Source organism: Ictalurus punctatus, chromosome 3 (assembly GCF_001660625.3).
Source record: "Ictalurus punctatus breed USDA103 chromosome 3, Coco_2.0, whole genome shotgun sequence".
NCBI lineage: Eukaryota > Metazoa > Chordata > Actinopteri > Siluriformes > Ictaluridae > Ictalurus > Ictalurus punctatus.
In genome coordinates this window covers 823854-848654 of record NC_030418.2, presented here as the reverse complement: position 1 = coordinate 848654, position 24801 = coordinate 823854, and the positions used below count along the sequence as shown (strand labels likewise).

The window sequence follows — 24801 nt, the reverse complement described above, 5'->3', positions numbered from 1 at the left end:
TTTTTTGTCTTAAACCTTCCAAAGGGTAGAAGAGAAGCCACACCTTCTGGAACACCATCATTGCCATGAACTCCAACCACTACACCACCAAGCGACATAAATACCACACGTGTGTTGGACTTTTGTCATCATAAATCACGTCATGAGGATGCAGAGATATTAACTATTAAACCAGCCAAAATGTAGAAGAGAACCTACACTGTCTGGAGGGCCATCATTGGCACAAACTTTAACCACTACACCATCAACAGACAAAAAGATAATCAGGGTGTTGGACCTTTGTCATCATGCATCACTTCATGAGGATGCAGCAATTTTTACCTAGGTTTTAGTCCTGGTTCAGGTGAGGGAAAAGAGTAATAAGAGTTTTTTTCTGGGTCTCTCTGTACAGGTGGAGGTGTACAGCTAAAGATAAAATCCACAAAAACAGCACTGAGACTAACCTGCAGAGCACCATCAGCTAGTCTCAAACCCTGTTCTCCCAATGCTTCTAGCTGTAGACCAGCACTACCAAGCCACAGTGCCACTTACAAGGAGTCTTTTTTTTAGGGGGGTTTGTCTTTCTCTGTAAGCCACCTGTCGCAAACAAGACTGCACTATGAAAGATGCCGATTCATTTATACCATGATTCATGCAGAAAGAAAATCTGAAATGGGACCCAGGAAGTGCAAACAAAGAGCATAAATATCCCTCTATATTATATAGATGTCAGGAGCACAAATTACCCAGAATGCATTGCTCCAATTGGACAGTTTTTACGTTAAAATGTAAATCCCCACCGATACATTACATCGCCGCAGAAACCTCTCCCGATACTTTACATTAGAGACTAGATCACAACCGAAACCTCTCCCACGTCATAGCCAATACATCACAGAGAAACACCTCCCAATACATCATAAACGGTTACATCATAACCAAAACCCCGCCAAATACGTATCATAACCAAAACCCCACCCAATACATACCATCCTAACCAAAACCCCGCCCAATACATGTCGTCCTAACCAAAACCCCGCCCAATACATGTCGTCCTAACCAAAACCCCGCCCAATACATGTCGTCCTAACCAAAACCCCGCCCAATACATGTCGTCCTAACCAAAACCCCGCCCAATACATGTCGTCCTAACCAAAACCCCACCCAATACATGTCGTCCTAACCAAAACCCCACCCAATACATATCCTAATCAAAACCCCACCCAACACATATCATCCTAATCAAAACCCCACCCAATACATATCCTAACCAAAACCCCACCCAACACATATCATCCTAATCAAAAGCCCACCCAACACATATCATCCTAACCAAAACCCCACCCAACACATATCATAACCAAAACCCCGCCCAATACATATCCTAACCAAAACCCCACCCAACACATATCATCCTAATCAAAACCCCACCCAATACATATCGTCCTAATCAAAACCCCACCCAATACATATCGTCCTAATCAAAACCCCACCCAACACATATCATCCTAATCAAAACCCCACCCAATACATATCCTAACCAAAACCCCGCCCAATACATATCCTAACCAAAACCCCGCCCAATACATATCCTAACCAAAACCCCGCCCAACACATATCATAACCATCACAACTGAAACCCCCAATTGTAGGCTAAAGCATGGCACTCTTCTTTTCAGGCTTCTGGATGTGGGTCTTGAGGACGGGCATTGGACTTTTGGATGAGGTCCATGATGATGATGATGATGAACTTAATGTCTGAGGGAGCATGCAGGGTTCGACCAATGGTAACGCCTGAATGCATGATTGCAAGTGTGGGTTCGAATTGCATGTTAATGACAGCTGCTTCTCAGCAGGAGACGGAGAACCCGGTCCATCCCATAGTTACATGTTTATGAAGAAGTGAAACCACACACGAAGAGAAAGGGCAGGAATAAACACTGAATTAATGACCCACTCCTTCTTTGGATATAATAATTTGTTTATTTATAAAGACCCTGTCTGGAAAACAAAGCTCATTTCAATACAGTACATACATAACACTTGGATATGAAAGATTTTTTTTAAATTAATAACTGTATTGTGCACATCCTTCCACTGTAAATGTAAACACTTTGTATTTATAGAAATTTGATCCAGATACTTTTAAAAAACGTCAACTCTACTCCTTCCGCTTCCAATACAAGGCTAGTAAACATTAACAGAAGTGTTAAAAATGAAAGAAATTCCTAAAAAAATTTTGAGGAAAGGTCCCAAAGGTTTAATGGGAATGTTTCAGAAGTGTGTGGTGACACATTAGAGATCATTAATACTCATATTTCCTAGGTATTTATTACACGTCTTTAAACGCCACTGCTAGAGAAGCGTTAATCCGCTCATAATGATGTGTTACTGGGTGTCATTCGTCCAAACACTGCTGTAAGGCAATACTAAAGTGAAAAGAGAGAATATACCGGAACCCTGAGTCAAGAAGAGTTAAAGGTGATCAGTAACTATAAAATATTATCCATATAGCATTTTTAAAAAAAAAAGAAACTATTAACAGGCACGGAACTAACCAATCAGCTCCACCGTGTGCGTGGTTCAGTTAAGAGTGCTGGTCCTTGGTACGCTGCATATATTTCAAATCACTCGCTCACACTCACTCACACGTTCTAACTTCAAACCCAAGCGAACGATGTTCCTGTGTGACAGGAAGTGATGTCGGAATCACTCAGGCTCTCAGTCACGTTTCTTGGCGCTGGGTTTGTAGTAGATCACCGTGGCCGTCACCCACATGTTCAGAACGGTCATGGCCACGAAGCGGATCAGAACTACGAGGAGGGAGACGAGAGGACATGAAAAGACTCGTTACGAATTATAGTAATAATAATAATAATAATAATAATAATAATAATAATAGCAGCTTTCACGTTTGGTGTTTTTGTACTGATGAAAAAAATTAATTGATAAATATACCCTGACGTCCACCTTGTAACTCCAATAAAACTCCTACTCCTAAAATGTCAATGTCCTCACGTTGGCTTTCTAACAAGAAGTTTTTGAAAAATATGCATGATCCAGCTGTAACTTCTTGGCAGAGGTAGCCAGATTATAGTCAGTAAAAATATCCTGATACTTCATGGAGTCCATGACATTATGGAATGTAATGAGGTTCCCAGGAAGTTTGGAGGAAAAGTTATTAAGAAGTTAGGTGTCAAGTTAGTGATGTGCCACCCCCCACCATATTTCTGTAACGTATATAAAACGTACACTAGTACGTAAAAACACCAAGAGTGAGAGCAGCCTTACAATGTCCAACTCACCCTGCGGGTCTCCGGTAGTCACCATCGTAGTGAAGATCCTCGCTGGATAAATCACAAGCTCATACGGTCAGATATTTTTCCACCAAATTGTTCCGATTAACTTTTACACTTATCATTGTTTGGTTTTTTTACAAGAATATATTAGACTTTTAGATCAGAAACGGATGAACGATGATAAATGGAAAAGTGTCGGACTCACCCATACACGTGTACGACGCTAACGCCCAGGTTAAAGTGCTGACCTGCGCCGAGTCTTTGGATCTCCACAGACACTGAAGCTGCAGGAGTTTACTGCCTGCACTGATAAGCGTACACACACTCTGCAAAAACACACACACACACACACACACACACACACACACAGAGCGAAAAGATGATGAAGGTAAGGTGGAGAGAAAATCTCACTCGTCACAACTGCGTGTATTCACCGTCATGTTAGAGTCAGCCTAACTTATATGTGCAGAATTATTGGCACCTTTGGTAACGATAGGTAAGGTTATGAAAAAATCCCGTTGTGACCTCCTGGCAGAGGCAGCTACAATTTCAATTAAAATCTCCTGGTACTTCACCAGGTGCCAATAACTGCGACTGGCTTTTTGGTTTTGTTAAATAATATAGTTTATGAGTTTATTTTCTCTCATATTCTCAGTGTGACATTAAGCTAACTCACACCACCTTCTTTTCTCACCACATATACCAAGGGCGCCAATAATTCTGGAGCTGGTCGTAACTTCCTTTGAACATTTTGTGAGTCTCTGCGGTTTATTTGAGGGAGAGACTGAGACCCTGTTTTAGCTCAAACCCCTGCTACGTTCACCTAAAAGAATCATATTCGCTGTAAAATATCACTTAACAACAGTTTATCAGTCCCTCCAGGATTTTGCGATCGTGCGACTGCAGAAATTAACGCGAGAATCAAGGAAACGCCGCGATATTCGGATGAGCATGCAATTAAAAAAAAAAGAAAGAAAGAAAGAAAGAAAGAAAGAAAGAAAGAAAGAAAAAGATACTGCAGATTTTCTGCAGGCCCGAGATTCGTCATGTGACGTCATCACGTGATGTGACGTCATGTCGAACGTGAGTACAGCTAAAAGCTAAAACATCACTGCGAAAGAGCGCTTTTCTGCACAAAAAACTCGCTTCACAGATTTTGAAAAAAGCCGCAGGAAAATCAAACATTTTTGGCCGCAACAATCACAAAAAAATAAATAAATAAAAAATTCTACGAAATCCTGTACGGACTGATTTAGGTCTTGGGAAAACGCTTATATCTATCAGGTCTGGACAGATGTTAGCGGATGTTCTCACCATGGCCATGTCGATGATCCATTTCTCCACGGTGAGCAGTTTCCATCCGCCTACAAACCTGACAAAGTCCAGTTAAAGAGTCAAAGCAGCGACAGTGTGTTGAGAACACGTGACGGCGCTAATCGGAACGAGGAACCGTTACAAATCTCACGCTTTGGAAGCGTGCGTCTTCCTCTACTACGACCGGACGTGACGCAAACTTGATGACAATTAATACGAGATTAGAGGGGAAGGGGGCGGAGCTTCCGGTGGGTCAGTTCTGAGAGCTGAAAGCACCTATTCATTCCAGGGTCATACACTGATGTTTGTATTTGAGGGGAAGACTATAGGCGTATGTATGTATGCAGAGAGAGAGAGTGTGTGTGTGTGTGTGTGTGTGTGTGTGTGTTTAAGGATACACAGCTGCATAGATGAGAATGTGCTTCATGTTTCTATTATAGTGCAGGATGAGAATCAGCAGGATCACATCTGCAACGCAAACACAAAGAGAGTTCCACTTCAGTACATGGGTCTTCAAAGTTTAACGCCAAAGTTATTCTTCGGTCTTTATAGTTTAAACGAAACAGCCCAGCAAATATCTTCTCGCTTATAGCCTCCGGTGTAGCGTCATAAAAACTCGTTTATTAAAGCGCGCGTTTGCGTTCTCACCTTGCGCGATGAGGATGGGATACTCCAGGTACGTAGGAGGAGGATAATCGTAGTACATCTGATAGGAGACGAACACTATAAACCTGCGGAGAGAGAGAGAGAGAGAGAGAGAGAGAGAGAGAGAGAGAGAGAGAGAGAGAGAGAGAGAGAGAGATTGTCATGTTACAGGGGAAAAAAAAAAAAAAAAAGTGTAAACTCCTCGGTCCGGAAGTGGCCAGAACATCTAAAGAGACTCAGTGTATAAATGTTAAATAAACATCTCCTTACAGGGAAATAAACAAACAAACAAATAAATAAATAAATCACCATATCAATCTTTACACACATTTCTTAATCCGTTAGTGGAGCGTACAGTGTACGAGTTCCCATGAATACGCTGTCGCTATAGAAACGATCATGTATCAGGACGAGCGCGTTAACATAAACCCGCGCTACTGTCAGAGCTGCGGTTATAGAAAATTAAATCAACCCCTTCTGACCAATCAGAACCCAGAACTCTGCATCTGATGTTTGTGGGTTTTTTTGTGTACATGACAGGATGGAAAAACTAGGGTGTAGAGTGAAAGTGTGAAAGCCCAGAACAGGAAGTTTTGTGGTGTTTTTCTTTGCACTGCAATAAATTTCCTCCTGGCTTCCGAATCAAAGCATGGGTTAAAACATCCAGAAAAGAAATGAGAAACTATAAACCTGACTAACACGGCAAGCGTACGCTACCTAATCATTAAAATATGTATAAGTTTACCACCTCCAGTGGCGTCGGAGATTTATTTTGTGATGAATTCCTGAGGGTTTTATTATTTGTTTTTGTGTCGTTACTCTAAACGGATAACGGCTTCCTAGATTACCCGCAATGCCACGCGACTAACTGCTGATAGTGGATAGTGGAGAGCGATGCAGCGGTGCTTTAGTCCTGTAGTCCAAAGCTTCAACTTTCGTACTAGTATTTCACGGTCAACGTTATCTTGAATCGCACTGCATTCTGGGACTTTTGACGTTCGGTCCAACGATGAAAACTTCTACACTGGATATCTCTGATCGTCGCTGGACAACGCTGATTGAGAAAAGAAACGGTTGCCGTTTGGTTTCCAGGAGCAAAAACAGTCTGTTACCAGTTATGTTTAATGAGACTGCTGATTTGTTCTACTGACTTCTCATAGAAATAACGGGAAAAATACAGCACCGAGTCACAGATCAGCACCAGGACCACTGAACACATCACAAATATTTCAGTATGAACATGCTGAAGGTTCAGGGTGGATTGATCCTTTAATCAGTACAGTATTGTGTGTTTGATGATAAGGATGCTTTTTAATACAGTCAATGAAGCCTGGTGGCAGAAAAGGTCCTAATGTTGCAGAATTCCCAACGCAAATGTAATTGGACAGGTATGAATGAGATTTTTAAAGGATCTTACCCGGTAAGCTCGAGCAGCAGGCTGTTCAGACTCACTCCGGTGGTCGTCTTCGCCCTCATCAGCACCACAATCTGGGGAAGTTTCAGCACCATGCACACGAATAACGTGCTAAAATTGGCGAAATGCAGCAGCAGCAAGTCGTCGTCCATCCTGTCCCTGTGCTCGGCCACACGGACACACAAACACCGATTAAACTCCTATAAAATATCACCTGGCACCGGATCTGCAAATATGCGGAAGCGTGCAAAACCTCTTCCGCTCACGTCAGCGAGGTCTTTTTGACCCACCGCGGCATCCGTTGCTTCGGCGGGTTGCCAAGTGTGTGGAATTCAATGCATTTTCTGTTTATTTATTTATTTATTTATTTATTTGAGTTGGGACTATGTTAGTTATTCGAACAGCACCACTGCTTGACAGCTTTAACATTTCTTATATATGAAAGGCTCACATAATGTGCTGTGTTCCAAATTGGCTTGTTGCCAATCTAAATTTTAGCACACTAGCTACTAGTACCTTATACACGACCCATCTGAACCGTTCAAACCGTTACCGTTTGAATCCACTTTGGCTTTAACGACATTTTTACCTCAGTACATACAGTTTAGAGACAATACTTAGACGATTTATATGTAATATCTTTAAAAAACAAACAAACAAACAAACAAACAAAAAAAACCCACACGCATCTAGGAAACATTTCATTTGCTTAACCTGGCATTTATGTGTAGCCAGGTTAAAATCCCCCCTTTACTCTCCATGTTAGCTACAAAGCTAATTACTTAGTGCTTGTACTAGTTGAAGGAAATATAGGATAGATATTTATAAATATAGTTATATATTTTATATATTTATTTACTATATAAATATAGTTATATATATATATATATATATATATATATATATATATATATATATATATATATATATATATATATATATATATAACTTCAAATATATAAAGAAGGTTTAGCTATTTGAAATGCTTGTGTGGTAGGCAATGAAAACAATCTACTGAATCCTTAGTATTATAAGTTTTTTTTTTCTTTTATACAGCAGTTAGTTCCGGTCCACTAATTTGATTGGCCTATATTTCCGATACCCACACTGGGACTGCGTATCACTACGCTCATCCCTGTTCGCTACGTAAAATCCCACTCTGTAGTTCGAACAGTAGCGTTAGCGACATCAACAGCGGGCATGGCAAACGATACTTTTCAGGAATATAACTTTCGGCTTAAAATAGGAAAGACGAATAGGAAAAAAAAAAGGTTAAATCACTGCGAAATCATTGCGAACTAGCTAGCAAGCTAGCCGACGTTCTATAAAGTGAGCGCGGCTTTTTTGGGATCTATTTCCACTGGCGGAGAAGAACATTTGGCCGCATCGTGTCTGAGATGTCAGTTACTGTATATGACTTTCCTGTTTCTAAAAAGGTTGTGTGAAAGCAACACAGTCGTGCGCTTATACTGAATATCGCCCTGTGGCGAATGAGAGCCGTGCCGATATTCAGTATAACCGCACTCTTGCTTGTGCGATATATATAAAATACCTTAAAGGAGCTAGGTAGTGTGCTAACATATATATATGACTTGGCCAATCAGAACCGTTAACGCTGTTACAATTTTGAATCTGCTTTGGCTTTAACAACATTTTTAAATCAATACATTCAGACAATATTTTGACAATTTATATGTAATATCTTAAAAAAAAAAAAAAAATCCATGCTACAACATTTCATTTGCTTAACCTGGCGTTTACGTGTAGCCAATTTTTTCTCCCTTTACACTCCAAGGTAACTACAAAGGTAATTACTTACTGCTCACTACTTCCTGGAAATATACAACCTTTTTTTTAACGAATGTATTTATTTATCATATAGTTTGTGTAAATAAATCATTCAAATACATAAAGGTTTCCAACTGATAGTTTTGCAATTGAAAACAAGTTTCAAATTAGCATATTTGACATATTGTGCATGTCGGCTCACTGGATAGTTGCTAGTTAGCTAGGTGCTAAACCTTTAGGTTTGTACTTATGCTAGAACTGATCAGAGGCATTAAAATCCCGACAGTTTGAATGCACCTTAATCGTCGACTACTTAATGCTCAAAGTAAGTAATGCAACAAGATGAAAGGTAAGTAACCACTTTCAGAAACAAGTCGCGTCCTTTCCCCTTCAGTGACTTAGCTTTTACACTTGTATTCATGTTTGGTCTGACCACCGCTTTAGCTGAAAAAGCAGAAAAGCGTAGTTTTCTGGTGTCATCGCGGTAGCAAGTGGTCAAAACGCACAAACGTTACAGCTAAACCATAAAGCTGGCTCGTCTGGAAACTGAATCAGTGTTCTGTAGATTTGTAAGATTCAAGCAAGTGGAGAAAAACCCAAACCCAAAGAAACACATGAAGGACACTGCAGAGCGAGATGAAAAAAGAATTGCGTTTGCCTCTATTTATTCGGTTCAAAAACAAATACTGTTACAAGACAAAAAAAGATACATTTGTTTTTAAAAGCAATCTTGGCAACAAGTTTTTTTTTTTTTTTTTATAACAATTTCATAATAAAAAGACAAAAAGATCATTATCATTATTATTCCTGCGGTTTCCTTTCTTAATTTAGAAAAGAAATTAATAAACGTGGGCTGAATGCCACTCTTCAGGCTACCCTGTTCAAAGAGCCACGTTACTTCTTTTTATTTATTTGCAAATGCAAACACTTGTCGTTAATAAATAATACTATAAAATGTTCTGCGAGTACCATTTACAAGGGCAGAGGGAACATGAGGGCAGATGATGTGAAATACAGAGTCAAAATGTTTTTGATTCGAGCTACGATTCGTTTGATTCGCTACTGAGCAGCTACAACGTACAACCACAAACTGTAACAGAACGGGTTCGTTTTTGGTGCGTGTAAGAAAAAAAAAAATCTTTTGATTAGTCCTACGTTTGCAAATCGATTCATCGGATTCACTTAAGAGTCGATTCGACTCGTTTGTGAATCACCTATCACAAACGAGTCACAGAGAAAAAAAAGCAATATGTACATCAACACAAGCATGATTTTTTTTAATATTGTTTTTTTTTTTCCTGGTGTTGTTTTTTTTTTTTTTTTTTTTTACAAAGTGGACAATTTTTCACATCAGACTGCTGGAGTGCAGAAGCGACAGTTAAGGCAGCTTTTTTTCACCTGCGAAAAGTTTGAACAAGGTTAAAAATCGCAATTTGTTTACATTTTTTTTGTAAGTAAGTAAGAATCGATCGTTGCATAATTCTGGCTGTTGGTGATTTCTAGGTGAGGTCGAATAGAACGATTGTATGACGTCGGGTCTGCAGAACCCACGATGCCCCATAAATTTAGGATAAAACAGAGTCCAGACCTGATTAATCAATATAGTGCAATCACATCCAACCTTACGAATATGCAGAGCTCTCTCACGCTCACGCACAAAAAAAAATCCAGTACGACATCCGAGACATGATTAGGCATGCGCCGACGTTACATTTTGTCTTTCGTGATAACCGGCTAACGTTTTATCACGGCTCAAAATATTATTATTTCACTTTAAAAATGACTCGTTGCTTATAATAACAGCAGCAATGTTTAATGCTGACATTTTGTAACTGATCATGTAATATCCTGAATATTGTAATATATCCTGTAACTGATTATCGGCACATGCCTGGACGCAGTGAAAGCTTTACAGGGTAGATCTGCCCTTTCTCTGACTCGCCTTACTGTATGTGTGGCACATCACCAGGCTGTCTCGCTGATTACACAATACATTTCCTGAACGATTTGGGGAAAAATTCAAACCCAAATGTTATTCCACCTGCTGACTGACACGTTGGCACCTGCAGCATGAGACCGGCTTTTTGGCTTTTAAACACAATTAGGTGGGTAAAAAAAATAGTTTCGTGGCCTCTGTGTGAACTCGGTTCCGAGTCAGGAGAAAAAAACTAAACTTTTGTATAGTATGCATCATTTTTGGTTACAGTTTAAACGAGCGTACGTTCTCGACAATAAGTCAAGTATAGGACTCATCTCCTAATAAAAAGTTGCATCAATTTTCCAGATCATTAGCGTCTAATCTAAAATGGCACTTCATGTTGTCTGATCACATTTTGGCCCGTCAGCGATGCCGCGATCTCTGTGCTTATGAGAACCTTCTGGTCCCCACAAGTTCAGTTCTACCAGAAAACGTGTGTGTGGAGGCGAATGACAACCGTGTACCTCCGTTCAAAAATAAATAAATAAGTAAATAGCCAATGCAACTGCATGTTCATCTTAGAAGTAAGGATGGAGGGACAGAAAGACAGTGTCTAAAATGGCACTTCACACCCGTCCTCTTGGTTTAAACACAATTTATTGTATTTCAGTTCAGATTACTGTTTCATATTTGCTAAATCAGGCTACAGGAAGAGTCCACGGTTGGTTGTTGGTTGTTTACAATGTCTTCTTGTAAACATTGCTGATTTTTTTTTTTTTTTTTTTGCCATGGAAAAAAAGCACCAGATTCTCCAACTGTACTTTTGTTTTTTGAGCTGCTACGGTCTTGCAAACTTAACCAAACCTAACACATGCAAACGTGGTTAACTTATAGCACGACGCCCACTGACGACTTTCCCTCGTGGACCCGGCTTTACACAATCAGGCTATAAATAATCTCCAAACAAGTGGACGTACAGTAAAAGCGTAAACGTTTCTGGCTCCTAATCGGTACGTTTTTCAAAGAAAGACTTTCTTGCGTAGCCGAAATCCAAACCGCCTAAACAGGCTCGTTGTCTCGGTAACAAGATCCGACAACGGCGTCGAACAACGGACAAATCCAGGATCGCGTCAAATCGACGACGATCCAATCCAGCTAATTTAGTCCCCATGTACGAAGAACGGGTCCAGGGTTAATGGTGCGGTGTCACCATGGCGAACTAACCTGTTCAGAAGTGAACCACTGTTGTAAGACAGAAAATCCAGGCTAAGATCGAAGATACTGTACTGTAGCTAGCTAGCAGTAAGACATGCATTCAGATTTGAGACAGAATTCTGTTTCATGGGAGCATATTAGCACTGGTTTGAAAACCTTGGCACCGTTTATAGGTGTAAATGCTGTTAAAACAACAGTATTGTTATTTTTTTTATTTCAGTTGGACGGGTTTTGGGCATTCTATGTAATTTATGAGCATAAAGCCACAGAAAGGACGTAAGTGGCTTTTAACAACACAATAGAAGCGGTTTCTTATGTAACACACTTTGGTTTGTTTGGATTTGTCGATTAGCCCACAGTGCAGCAAATCTTTCCTTGAAGCCTTTTATTTTCTTGCTGTTCTTGCTTATCAAGGACAGCGCTCGCCGTTATAAAACACACACACACACACTTTTTTTTTTGCTGGTGTCATTGTCTTGTCTGCATGAAACCACAGACACTACAGCGGGGTTCAGTTTCAGAGTTATATCTGTCCAGTCTGCATGAATCAGGTTACAACAGCAAGGTCACACACACACACAAACACACACACACACAAACAAGATGGGGTCGGATGGAAAATATACAGTATTTCAGTTTTCAGCGTTATCCGAGAGGTGCTGGAGTGTTTGGGCGTGTATGTCTAGTAATTATGAGTGCAGATTTTTTGTGATTTTTTATTTTTTTTACAGATCTGTAGTCAGTTTAGTAAAATGTTTCCCGGTAATGGATTTGGTGTACGGAATGAGAAAAGAAAGAGAAAAAAAAAGGTAACGTAAATAGCGTGTGTCGGTTGGAGCGTTTTCGATGACGTCAAAAGAAAAGTGAAAATTGATTTAAAAATCAGATTCATAATGAATGTGTCTCTTTTTCAGAATTTCTTGGGAGTTATGTAGTGAAAATGAACCTCGTATGAGAGAGTCGAGCTGTTTGTGTGTTTTTGTATTCCTGTTAACAGCATCCCATTCACACACTAACCTCATGAGGACCAGAGAAAAAGTTCTGCCCAACGTAAGGGGAAATGCATTGAGACTGTAAAAAGTTCTGTGGTTTGGAAACTACTCTGTATGTGTGTGTGTGTGTGTGTGTGTGTGTGTGGCTTGTGAGATTTATATATGTGTCTCAGTTTTATCTCAAAGTGAATCCTCATTATCATTATTGTGCTTATGAGAACCTTTCGGTCCCCACAAGTTCGGTTCTACCGGAAAACGTGTGTGTAGGTGAAATACTACCGTGTACCTCCTTTCACAAAAAAGAAAAGAAAAGAAAAGAACAAGCCAGTGCAACTCCACAGTCACCTTACAAGTAAGGATGGAGGGACAGAAAGAGAATGGAAGAAGAAAAAAAAGTGCTTGAAAAAGATTTCGGATTAAACCAAACATAGAAATTACAGAAGAAGACGCTGCGCTGCTGAGAGAGAGGGAAAATCTGAAACGTAAACACCAAACCAGTTCAGGAACCCGAGCTCTTGGCTAAATGGGAGATGATATTTTAGTGTGATGTTACAACGCAGTGCCGCCGGCTTGGGGAAAATCTCCGAACGACCTTGACTTTTTCTGACACCCCCAAAATGATATACGATTTCCTCTGCGAGTTCTCACATCGTTTCATGCCCCCTTTTTTGACAGCCATGTTTTTCTTTCGTAATGACTTAGGAAAACTAAACGGACTGAAATGCCTCAGGTTCTTGGCAAGACCTGAACCTCACACACACACACACACACACACACACACACACACACAGTTCAGCCTTTTGAGTTATACTCTTACAGATCTAGAGATCACCGTGTTGTAAGTTTAAATGTTAACTTTGCTGGTCTGTTTCTGCCAAACCACAGCATGTCTAATCCACACATTTGATCAACCTGAGGAACCAGAAAACAAAAATGTCTGCTTGGGATGGGCAAAATCATGGCCACTCAACAAAACAGAGAGTAAGCGATAACAGGATAATAACTTATACGTGACACCAAAAAAGACGGACCTCAGTAAACCCGGACCTCTGCTCGGCCGTCACGCCGAACGGTTTAACCAGTGAGTGATCGATTGAGGTTGATTGGTGTGACTGAACTGAATATTAGATTTCAGCAACAGGCCTATGGATTCACATGGACTCGTTTGGCTAACATAAATAATGACATGATTTACCGAGCTATTCCCATAGAGTAGTAGAAGGGTGAAGACCGGAGTCCGGCACAGCTTGTTGATTCCCTGTTACAAAAGACACCCGACTGAACTCAATTATCAGGTTTAACAGAGAAATCACCACTATGCGGGACTCCAGCACACCCTGGAGCACCACTATGCATGTCTCATTTCATGCCCATATTGTAAAATAGTGATTGGCATGTAGATCGATCTGCTTATCTCCGGGTTCAGGTTGGAGGCTGGATGCTGAGAGTCCTGGTTGAACTTTTCTGGTTGAACGTTTCTACCCTGTCGTCCATGCCTCAGTGAGAGTTACATTGCACATCCTTCCCTTTTAAACACCACTATAACTGGCAACCACCAAACTGTCTATAAATACTACTCTTCGTTAGCACTGCAATCGTTTCTTTATTTTACATTTTATCATTCTGTGTCCGTTTCTTTCTCATCCAGCAGGGGGAGTATTCTGGTGGCCAGAAAGGACATGTTGAAACATTTCAGTGTTTTGCTGGTGGTGCCAAAGAAAGAAGTAAAAAAAAAAAAAAAAAAAGAGATGTCACAAAAGGATGTGACCACAGTGACCATTTTTCATTACTTTCTTGGCACTCTATCCATCTAAAGTGTCACACCACTGGCATCCCAGAGTTCCAGCTCTTTCTCTTTCTCCTCATATAGACAAACGCAGACTTGTCTTGTCTGAACACTGAAACTAAACAAAAAATACTTGTCTGTCATCTGTGGGCACATCTGAGTGGCAGGCCTCGCGTTTAAGGCCATGTTTAAGGCCCGCTTCCGGGCCTGTTCAGGAGCTGGTCCTGTCCATCTTTTGCATGTTTCATTGGCAGTCCACTGGACCTCTCATGATTGCTGTTTTGGCTTAATCACCCATGTTTTGGCCCTCTTATGTACATTACAATCCTTAGCACTGCAGCGCTACACCAGACCTGTAGAGGGAGACACGTCCGTGTAGATAGATTATTACCAAACAGTGATGAGAAACAGAGGACGGTGAAAAGTCGGAAGTTGAAAGGTCAATCGAAAAATTCGTCCCTCGAAGGAATCCAAAGGATCAGTCTGTTCCGGGATGATGTTGGTAGGAAGTGCAATTATTTATCTATCCGAGACATGACCGAGCTTGTAGAGAAGGTTATGGAGGAGCAGAGGCAGGTGTTGACATGTTGGTTGGTGGACTGGTGGGATGTGCTGCAGTGCTGCGCTCTTGTCCCTTTGGTGAGATGTAAGTGTCTATCAGAGAGAGAGAGAGAGAGAGCAGAAAAAGAAAAATTAAACCATATTCTAGGAATCACACAATGGATTTTACAGTCTAATATTCAGCAGCCCCTTCCATACCAAATCTACGTCCAAGTTCAAAGGTAATTATGAAATTTCAATGAAAATTTTTGGACTGAACTGAAAATTCTGACCAACCACACTGGCACAGTTAGAAATTTGCCACTTATTTCCTTTCCAATCGACCCCTGGTTGCCATTTTTGGCTTCCTACCGTTCTACTTTTCTACCACACAAGTTAAAAGTTAGCCTGAGATTAAAGTCGACCAAAAATTATGAAGTGATTGACCTGCTAGCTTTCTCACTCTTCACTTGTTCTGATTGCGGATGCGCAAGCACCTCCTTTTCAACGGCGGCTCCATGTCTGCTGCCCCCGCTGCCGATAACGGAGCTTCCAAGCCGCACGGCAATATGGCCGCTGTCTTATCTGCTGGTTTTGGCACAGGCTGAATGACGCAGCCCGGTTTAGGCATGAGGGGCAAGGCGTATGCATGATCTGCTCCAGATGCGGCATCCTCTGCCTCTTGGGACTTTTCCTCTCCGGCACGCCCAGGTGCTACAGCCTGCTCGGATAAGGTTCTCTCAATGGCTGAGCAGCTGTTTTCCTTCAGGTCCTCTCCCTCAGTTGGCTCATCACAGATTGTGGCTGTCCTTCGGTTCATTTCCACAGAAGGGCGCTGTTCTGGAGGGGGTGTCCGGACTGTGGGTTCTAGTGGCTGCATGTTGCAGCTGCCGTTGACGATCACATTACAAGGCGTACCAGTACCTGGCTCTGTCTTCTTCACGGAGATGCTGGCCAGGGGGGTAGAAAGGCTGCATGTGATTGGTTGAGATAGTAGAGGTGTAGCACTGCAGAATGAAGGGTCAGCACAAGGCAGAGTTATGTTGTTCAGTGGGCTTTTAACCTCTGTGTCTCTGTCTTTTTGTGTGTCCTCTAATGGCCCTGTGCTGCAGTAATCTCTCTCGTTCACTTCACATTCACCCACTCTTGACACGCTAAGCCCAGTGGTTGTGGTTGATTCGGGCTCGGGCTTCACCTGAACGCACGGCATGGCTCTCTGGATCACTAGCTGCTGCCGTGAGCGCCGGTTTGTCGTCAAGTCAATTATTCCGTTTGCTGGTGCTTCTGTAGGAGATCCTGGATGTGATAAACTGGAACTTCCAGCGCTTTCTGTTTTAATCAAGCTCATACTGTGCCGTTCCATTTGGCTGGAAATGCCTGGAGAAAGCACGTCTGAGCTGGAGGAATTTTGCTTATGAGCTCCACCTTCTCCTCTTGATGAACTGGGAGAGAAGGACGAGTCCTGCGAGTCACTGTGCTCACCAGAAACGTCCGGAAGCATCCCGTCATTCCCGGAGCGATCGCCTGATGCCTTTGGACTGATTGGGATAGGAATAGGGATGGGAATCGGCACTGGTAATGGCACAATTACGGGATACGGCACTAAGAGCATCGGAGGGGGTACTAACGGTGCCAGTGACGGCATGCCAAAGTTCATCATAGGTGGCCCTGGAATGGGCCCAGGTGGCATGAAGTTAAACGGAGGGAAGGGAAGTCCAGGAATGTGTGTACCTGGATGAGGCGGCATTATTCCGGGAGGGTTACCCGACAAGGTGGCGGTCGAAGAAGGGTGGATATGGGGTGAAAGTAGGGGTCGGTGCATGGGACTAGATGGAGGACCCAAGGTCCGAGGTGGAGGAGGTGGCCCGATTCCAGGAATCATGGGATTAGGAAGGGGGCTGTTGCGGCCAGGAGGACGTAGGAAGGGAGGGCGGATTTGTTGCATCATCTGATGTTCCATAAAGAAGGGCAGAGGCACCGGACCACGGGGCGTCATGACCATTGGAGGACTTCCATTGGGCACCACACCCATTGGAGGGTGAATTCCAGGGGCAGGGGGTGGTGGCAGGGGTGGTGGTGGTGGGTGCAATGTTGGACTCTCATGTGGCCTTGGCGTTGGGATTTTAACCAAAGATGATGATGATGAAGACGCTGAACCTGCGGCGCTGGAATCAGAGGGTGATGCAGATGCTGATCCCGAGTGTCCGGCCCCGGATGTTGTTGCCCCTGGCGATGGTGCCTTGCGGGGCCTTAGTTCACTCAAAGGTGCGTTCCAAGAATCAGGGGTCAGAAGTTGGACCCCGGGGTTTACTTCCGTTTTTCCGTCTCCGGCCGGATAAACGGGGTTACACAGTCCAGCAGGCAGAGCCGCCTGGGTTTCTTTATAAAAGATGTCCATCTTGTACTGGTTGAGACACTTAGCGCTGCAAAACTGGAGTCTCCTCTCACCCGAGCCAAAATCCAGATACTCTTTAGTGTGGCGGATGTGCTTGCACCAGTCACACACCTGGAAAACACAAAGCACACAAAACATACAACATGTAAATGTTTTAGGTCAGCAAGATTAGCAGAGCATCAGGAAGTGCTACAAAGTTACTGAATAAATAATTCAAGAGTTGTGCTCAGTACTTAGACTTGTATGCATATGTGCGTTTAAAAAAAAAAAAAAAAACACTCTAGGTTGAGAAACATGGAAACATGAACATTTAGCCATAAAATCTTAACATCAGCTTAAGTTAGTGCTCATCTGTTTCATCCAAACACCAAATGTCCATTTTCCTGTTGTGGGGAAACATCTTTGGCACTACATTTCTCTCTCTCTCTCCGTCTGTCTCTCTCTCTCTCTCTCTCTCTCTCTCTCTCTCTCTCACACACACACACACACACACACACACACAGTCACTGCTTGTCACAGTCAGTCGCCTCTGGCAGAGCTGCAGGGTCAAACACAGACAGTCTTGACTAAAAGGTTTTACCTTCAAGGAACAATTGTGTGTGTGTGTGTGTGTGTGTGTGTGTGTGTGTGTGTGTGTGTGTGTGTGTGTGTGTGTGTGCATTAATACACAAAAAACAAGTAGATGTGTATTCAAGGTGACACTAACGGAATGTGACAAGGACATGTCTGAAAAAAAGACCTGTGTGTGTGTGTGTGTGTGTGTGTGTGTGTGTGTGTCTGCTCTCTGTCTCTCCTCATGAGAACTGCTCAGGTTGACAGGTGCATTGCAGACTCACAGATTTGCCGCGGGCCTATCGAGATGATTACCGAACAATCCGAGTCTCACAGGAAGTAATAAGCGGATTAATCAGCTGTCGGTTCAGTCAATGACAATGACATATACACTGTCTTTCCCTCTCCTTGTCTCTCTCAAGCACACACACACACACACACACACACACACACACACACACACTTGTGAAGAATATTTCCTTACATACACTCTCTTTCTTTTTTACACACACATACACATACACAATAGAGACAGCCCTGACCTACATTAAAACAACACAAGGCCTTCACACACACACACACTCACACACACATACACTCCTAACACTCTACACAGATCACTAAACACACAGCCAGGGTGCCATGTTGCGTTTCTAGTAGTTTGTCGGACAAAAAAATGGCCTTTAAATAAATCTACGTACTTTTACGATTGTATTTAAATACAAGTGCTGCTTTCTTAGATATCCTGTTAAGCTAATTCTTGTTAGCCAGCTAATTTGTGTTTGATTTAAATACTATGAACATAAATATATAATTTACAATCCTGTCAGAAAGTCTGTATGTTTAGCTGGCTAGCTAGCGTTAGCAGTGAACAGAATAAACAATGATTAAAATTATTTTAAAGGCTTCTTTAAAATCTTGACAGGTTAGCTCATGTTAGCTATCTAGCAAAATTCTGTCGGGAATCCTCTCAGATTAGATTGTGTTAACTAGTATTATTCTGAAACTTTATATGACCAGTCAAGTTAGCACATTCAAGCTTGCTGGCTAATGCGATGATTCTGATTTAAAAATCCTGTCAGGAATTCAGTGAGGTTAGCTGATGTTAGCTTGCGTAACCTGTGAAGATAATAAACGAGGGAGAATTTGACGTTAGATTCCTGTCAGAAATCCTTTTATTTTAGCTTATTTTAGCTCTGAAACTTTATGAATAAGACCAGTCATGTTAGCACATGTTAGCTTGCTGGCTTACCTCAGCAATGTAGATTGTAAACAATAAGACATTTTTTATTTAAATGTCCTTTAAAACTAGCTAGCTAGCAGAACATATTATCACATGTTCGCTTTTTGGCTAAAACCTTCAATGAAGTCTATAAACAATGATGAATCGGATCTAAAAATCATTTCAGGAATTCTGCGAGGACGTTGACTAGCTAGCTAGCGTCAGAAGTGAGGATTATGAACAATGATGAATTTTACTCACATTTTCCTCAGAAATCCTGTTAGGTTAATTCATATTAGCTACGTGGAGAGCTTTAGCACTGAGGATTATGAACATTTATGAACAGCATAAAAATCCTGTCAGAGATCCTATTAAGGTAGTGCGCATTAGTTAGCTAGTTTAGCCTCACCAATAAAATTCCATTAGAAATTCTGTCAGGTTCATGTTAGCAATCTCAGGAGAGCTTTAGATAATGAAGATTATGTTTACATTTACAAGTAAAGACTTGTCAGTTAAACAAACAGAATTATGAACATTGATGAACATGACACAAGCACTCAAAGCTAAAGCTAGCTAGCATTAGCAGTGAACAATATGAACGTTTACGGTCCTGTATGATTAACCTTTGTTTAATAGCTGGCAGTACCAGTGAAGTTCATGGACATTTATGAACTTTAAAATCCTGTCATCTAAGATCATATTAGCTAACTTGATAGCCTTAAGGCTGAAGATTATAAACATTTATGACAAATCCTGTCAGAAATCCTGTCATATTAGCACGTTAGCTAGGCATTAGAGTATGACTAAAATCCTGTCAAGTACCACCATGACTGTCTGTGTTTGATGACATCATCTTGTCACTTCGCAACTTGGCTAACATTTGTGAACCGTCTTGATGCAGTGAAGTAAGTGTGTGTGTGTGTGTGTGTGTGTGTGTGTGTGTGTGTGTGTGTGTGTGTGTGTTGAATTATAGACAAGCGTTAATTTCCCCTCGTTTATACAGCAGCACAGATGGAGAGCACTTAACGAGTCACTGCTCTGAGCGGGACATTTCACTGCACATTACGCTAATGGAGTCCCTCACTCCGCCTTCTCTCTCTCTCTCTCTCTCTCTCTCTCTCTCTCTCTCTTCCTTATTTTATACATCGCCTTCATTCATACATTATTCTACCCTTTCACTTCCCTTCTCTCTTCTTCTCTCCCTTTTTCTCTCACATTCTTCCTCTCTTTCTTCTCTCTCTACTGCTGTCCTCATTCCTTCTCCTTTTCTCACTCCCTTTCTTCTCTCCATGTTTCTTTTTTCTTTATCCGTCACTTGTTCCTTTCTATCTTCATTTTCTCTTCCTCCTTATTTTATCGGTCTCTATTCGTTTTTCTCTCCCTTTATTCCTCTCATTTCCTCCGGCCCCACATCTTCCATCGCTCTACTTCCCCTTCTTTCTTTCCCGTACTCATTTCCCCTCCCTCTTTTTCTGTTTGACCCTTTCCCTCTATCCATTTTTCTCCAATCTCTGTCCTCCTCCTTTTCGCCATCCTTATTCCCCTTTTCTCTTTCCTGCTTCCCTCTTTCTATCTCTCTCTCCTTTCCATCGTTAATTCTTACCCCCCCTTCTTTTCTCCATAATGTCTCCATTTCTTCTCCTCCTTCTTTTTCTCGCCTTCCCCCTTTCTTCCTCGTTCTCCTTCATTATTTTAACTCCTTCTCCATCGTTCTGTCCGCCTTATTTGTCTATCTCTCTACCGTTGTCCATCTCTCTTTTTATCTCCACTCCCTTTTCTCTTTCCCTCCATCTCTCCATCTCTCCTTTTCTTTTCTCTCCTCACTCAATCTCTATCTTATTACTTTGTCTACTCTCTTTCTCCCTCTTTTACCTTCCTTTCTCCCCTATCGTTCCTCACCTTTTCCCCTTTTTTGTCCTTCTCTCTTTCCCTCTTTCTTCCTATTTTGCTCCACTTTTTCATGTATATCTCCCTTTCGCGCTTCCCTTCTCTTCCTCCTTATTTTATCTTTCACTATCCTTTTTTCCTCCCTTTTCCTTTCCGTTCATTCCAGTTATCTCTTTATCCCTACACCTTCTTTTTCTAATTCCCATTTCTTCTCTCTTACTACTTTTCTATCTTTACTTTCTATTTACCCCCCCCCCCCTCCCCCCTCTCTCTTTCTGTAATTACAGTCATTTATTTTGTGCTTTTTCTCTTTCTGTAATTACCTCGGACATTAGCGCCTCTGGTTTACATCTCAACTCGTCTCCCGCGTCTCCTTCACCTCTGACCCCTGACTGAGTCAGCCATTAACACACACACACACACACACACACACACACACACACACACACAGTCTGATACAGTACAATGCAATGCAGAATGACAATGCTAAAATAAAACATGAATAAATGGAGTGATGTTAAAGAAGATGTGATTCTGCAAGTTTTAAAGGAATACTCTGTTTTTCACTCTCATCTGTGTGTGTGTGCGTGTGTGTGTGTGTGTGTGTGTGTGTGTGTGTGTGTGTGTGTGTGTGTGTGTGTGTGTGTGTGTAACATTACCATGGACAAGAATTTGGCCTGCACTGTAAAACTGCATTTCTGTAGCACATCTGAATAAAATCTTTAAATAAAGGTGTCTGTTGATGTTGAGTTCTGGATTCTGATTGGTCAGAAGGTGTTGATTCATTTTCTCTGACAGTGGCGCAGCTGCCAATCACAGCTGTATATCAATGCGCTCGTTCTAATACGTTATCGTTTCTATAGCAACAGAACAGCTCACTCACATTGAGGTGTATGGCTGACGCTCCATGTAAACGGATTGAAAAAGGCGTGTAATGGTGGGTTTGGTGAAGTTCTCCGTGAGGAGATGTTTATTTAACGTTTAACATTAATGTTATTTAACGTCTACAGGGACGGAGGAGTTTACGCTTTCCAGAATAAAAAAAATGAACTGGCGAGGGAGCGAATGTTTATAGCTGCTATAACGTACGCGAGAACTTGTTTCGTAAACATTAAATGGAACTATAAACAGATCAGACGTATTGTCTTTGTCTTCTCTTTCCTTAATTCCTTAATTCAAATAAAATTGTAAACTTTATTAGGAGCAAATCTTCCCTTAATGAGAAGAACACATGAACACTTCTTTCTTTCATTTATTCTTATTTTCTCCTTTTTATTAAATTCGTCTTTCTTTCTTTCCGTCTTGTTTCTTTGTTTCAATTCTCCTTCTTTCTTTTTTTATTTTTGTTATCTTTTCCATTTTGTCTCTCCATTCTGTTTTTTTATTTATTTTTTGCTATCTTTCTTACTTTCTTTCATATTTTTCCTTTTTCTTTCTTTCTTTCATATTTTTTCCTTTCTTTCATATTTTTCCTTTTTTAAATAAATTTTTCTTTCTTAGTTTTTTCCTTTCTTTCATATTTTTCTTTTTTTAAATAATTTTTTTTCTTTCTTTTTTCCTTTCTTTCATGTTTTTCCTTTTCATTATTTTCTTACTTTCTTTCATTCATATTTTTCCTTTTTCTTTCTTTTTTCCTTTCTTTCATATTATTCCTTTTCATTATTTTCTTACTCTCTTTCATTCATATTTTTTCCTTTTTCTTCCGTTCTTTTTTTCTTTCTTTCCAGTTTTCTCTGTTTCATTCTCTTTTTTTGCGTGTTTCGTTTCTCCTTCTTCGTTCTTTTATTTGTTTGTATTAGTTAAAAAGTACATGTCCTTCTTTAACACATAAAGAATGTATTTGTAAATGTTGGTAAATCTCTGCGGTACTTTGGGGTAGTACCAGCCACTCCTCTTCATCACCCCATCCCGGCACTGATGAGTTTCCTACAACAGCATGCCAGGTAATCTTTTATTTTCATTTTATTTGATTTGATTCTTTTTTTGTCCATGGTAATCACACGCACTACAGGATACGCTGAAAAACGTTGGAGTATTCCTTTAAGTGTTCGTGCTGCTGATGTTTCCATCCATAATGAATTTTATACACCTGAAATCCTGTGTGGAGGAGAAGAAGAACGTGAATAAACGTCTGAAGCGTGGAATATGACGTGTGGATAAAAAGTAGATGCGATAAAGAAAACTGAGGGGAAGTGCGAGTGTGTGTAACGACTTCTTTATCACGAAATGAAGCAGTGACACTCACAAGTGTGTATTTATAACAGTACTGGAACACTGTGTGTGTGTGTGTGTGTGTGTGTGTGTGTGTGTGTGTGTGTGTGTGTGTGATTTACTGGGGCTCTTTTTAATGACGGAAAAGCACACAGGTAAAGTTTTGGATGGAAACACACGTACACACACTTCAGGCAAAATCACATCTCCTGTCCACTTCCTGTCTAACACACTCCGCACTGGTGGTGTTTAAATGTCTTACAAGCGCATCGCTGTGTGTCTTGAGGACAAGTCTGGGCGTGTCTTTGCTGTGCTGCGTGGAGGCCTCCTCCTCTCTGGCCTACAGGAGAGACACAACGACCCTTATACGCATGGACACAAAACACACACACACACACACACACACACACACACACACAGCAGAGAACGGGAGGAAAAGAAGAGCGAGATGGGATGCATGGATGGAGTGAAAGTTAGAGCGGTGGCATGCACTCACCTGCAGAGAAAGTGTGTGTGTGTGTGTGTGTGTGCGTGAGTGAGAGAGTGAGAGCGTGAGAGAGAGAAGCGAGGTATTAAATAAGTCTAACATTTCATTTTGAGAGCGTGCAAAACATTTTAAGCGCTTTATGAGGACCAAATAGTCCCATAATTATAAGAACATATGAACATGTCTTTCTTTCTTTCTTCATGTCTTTCCTTTCTTTCTCTTTCTCTCCATTTCCTATATTTTCTACTTGGAAAAGACATTGTGGGATGTGTGTGTGTGTGTGTGTGTGTGTGTGTGTGTGTGTGTGTGTGTGTCTATTCCAAGGCCATGTACCTGTGCTCTACCCAGTTCATTATGCAAATGAAAGCAAGAAAAGCAACAATAAAATGAACTGTAATATGACATAACCAAAAGCTAATCAACAATAAGGACATTTTAAATCACTCGACGAAGCGTGAGGAGCAGGAACGTGTGAGCTGGTCGGAGGAAAGCGCAGTCTGTCCGTGTTTGGCTAGTGTCGCTGTGATTGACAGCAGAGACAGAGTACGCCCCTCCCATTCAGACAACATGGACAATTTTACTTTCAGAGGTTGTTTCGACATCATCGGGATTCGAGTTCGTGATCTCCCTACGATAGGGCGACCGCCACTTGGGAGCTAGTCACTGCCACCGCTAGCCACAACTGCTAGCCGGTCCGGACGGGTGAGGGTTAAAACACGTTTCCTCTGATGTGTAACGCCGCCACATCTTTTCGAATTACTGCTCAAACAACATTACAGAAGCTAACGGACCTCCACGATCGGCTAACGTCTCCCGGAACTACAAGGGAGGGAAGATGAGCTTTTGGTTTTCTTTTAGGTTTCTAAATAAAAGCTTCGTTTCCAAAAAAGTAAAAAAAGAAAAAAAGGGGCTCCAGCCAAATATCAGATATTTCATGTCGAGATTTTCACATCTGCTCCGTATAAAAAGAAGAATTTAATGAAACACACGCAGATGTTCGTCTATACGTACAGTACACGCTTTACTCTGTGTCTCGTCCTTATTTCGCCCCGCTGCGGCTCCGACTCTCTGGACCTGTGCCAACTCATTTACATATAGTACTAATGAGACCACACACACACACACACACACACACACACACACACACACACACACAC

General features: G+C 41.4%; 3 protein-coding genes across 4 annotated transcripts in view; 1 reads left to right on the top strand and 2 right to left on the bottom strand.

Moving 5' to 3' along the window:
* rock2a (rho-associated, coiled-coil containing protein kinase 2a) overlaps positions 1-1948 on the top strand; it is a 50324-nt gene extending 48376 nt beyond the window's left edge. Inside the window, exon 32 of the mRNA XM_053679318.1 lies at positions 1659-1948. Coding sequence (XP_053535293.1) covers positions 1659-1704 — 46 coding nt within the window. The 3' untranslated portion in view covers positions 1705-1948. The remainder of the gene's footprint in view (positions 1-1658) is intronic.
* Positions 1949-1950: 2 nt separating this feature from the next.
* Positions 1951-6934, bottom strand: slc66a3 (solute carrier family 66 member 3). Its single transcript, XM_017463693.3, has 7 exons — positions 6655-6934; positions 5241-5323; positions 4991-5060; positions 4593-4650; positions 3484-3604; positions 3285-3326; positions 1951-2792 (listed from the first exon to the last, which is right to left on the bottom strand). The coding sequence occupies exons 1-7, from the start codon at positions 6801-6803 to the stop codon at positions 2701-2703; spliced, it is 615 nt and encodes a 204-aa protein (XP_017319182.1). The 5' UTR covers positions 6804-6934; the 3' UTR covers positions 1951-2700.
* Positions 6935-9743: 2809 nt separating this feature from the next.
* The window catches only part of sobpa (sine oculis binding protein homolog (Drosophila) a), a 47523-nt gene continuing 32465 nt past the window's right edge, over positions 9744-24801 (bottom strand). Inside the window, exons 5-8 of one of the 2 annotated variants that reach the window (XM_053679314.1) lie at positions 23420-23497; positions 21270-21338; positions 15338-17396; positions 9744-15004 (exon numbers count right to left, since the gene is read on the bottom strand). In XM_053679314.1, the coding sequence (XP_053535289.1) occupies positions 15357-17396; positions 21270-21338; positions 23420-23497 (2187 nt within the window). In that variant the 3' untranslated portion in view covers positions 9744-15004; positions 15338-15356. The remainder of the gene's footprint in view (positions 15005-15337; positions 17397-21269; positions 21339-23419; positions 23498-24801) is intronic. The other variant, XM_017464709.3, reaches the window with a different exon arrangement.

Bases quoted from the DNA above. Each gene is read 5' to 3' on its own strand.
- slc66a3 (XM_017463693.3), bottom strand. From the start codon at position 6,803: ATGGACGACGACTTGCTGCTGCTGCATTTCGCCAATTTTAGCACGTTA. The intron at 5,324-6,654 runs GTAAGATCCTTT...CTCTCTCCGCAG, and splicing joins CTGCTGCTCGAGCTTACCGG to GTTTATAGTGTTCGTCTCCT. The intron at 4,651-4,990 runs GTATCCTTAAAC...GGACTTTGTCAG, and splicing joins ATTCTCATCTATGCAGCTGT to GTTTGTAGGCGGATGGAAAC.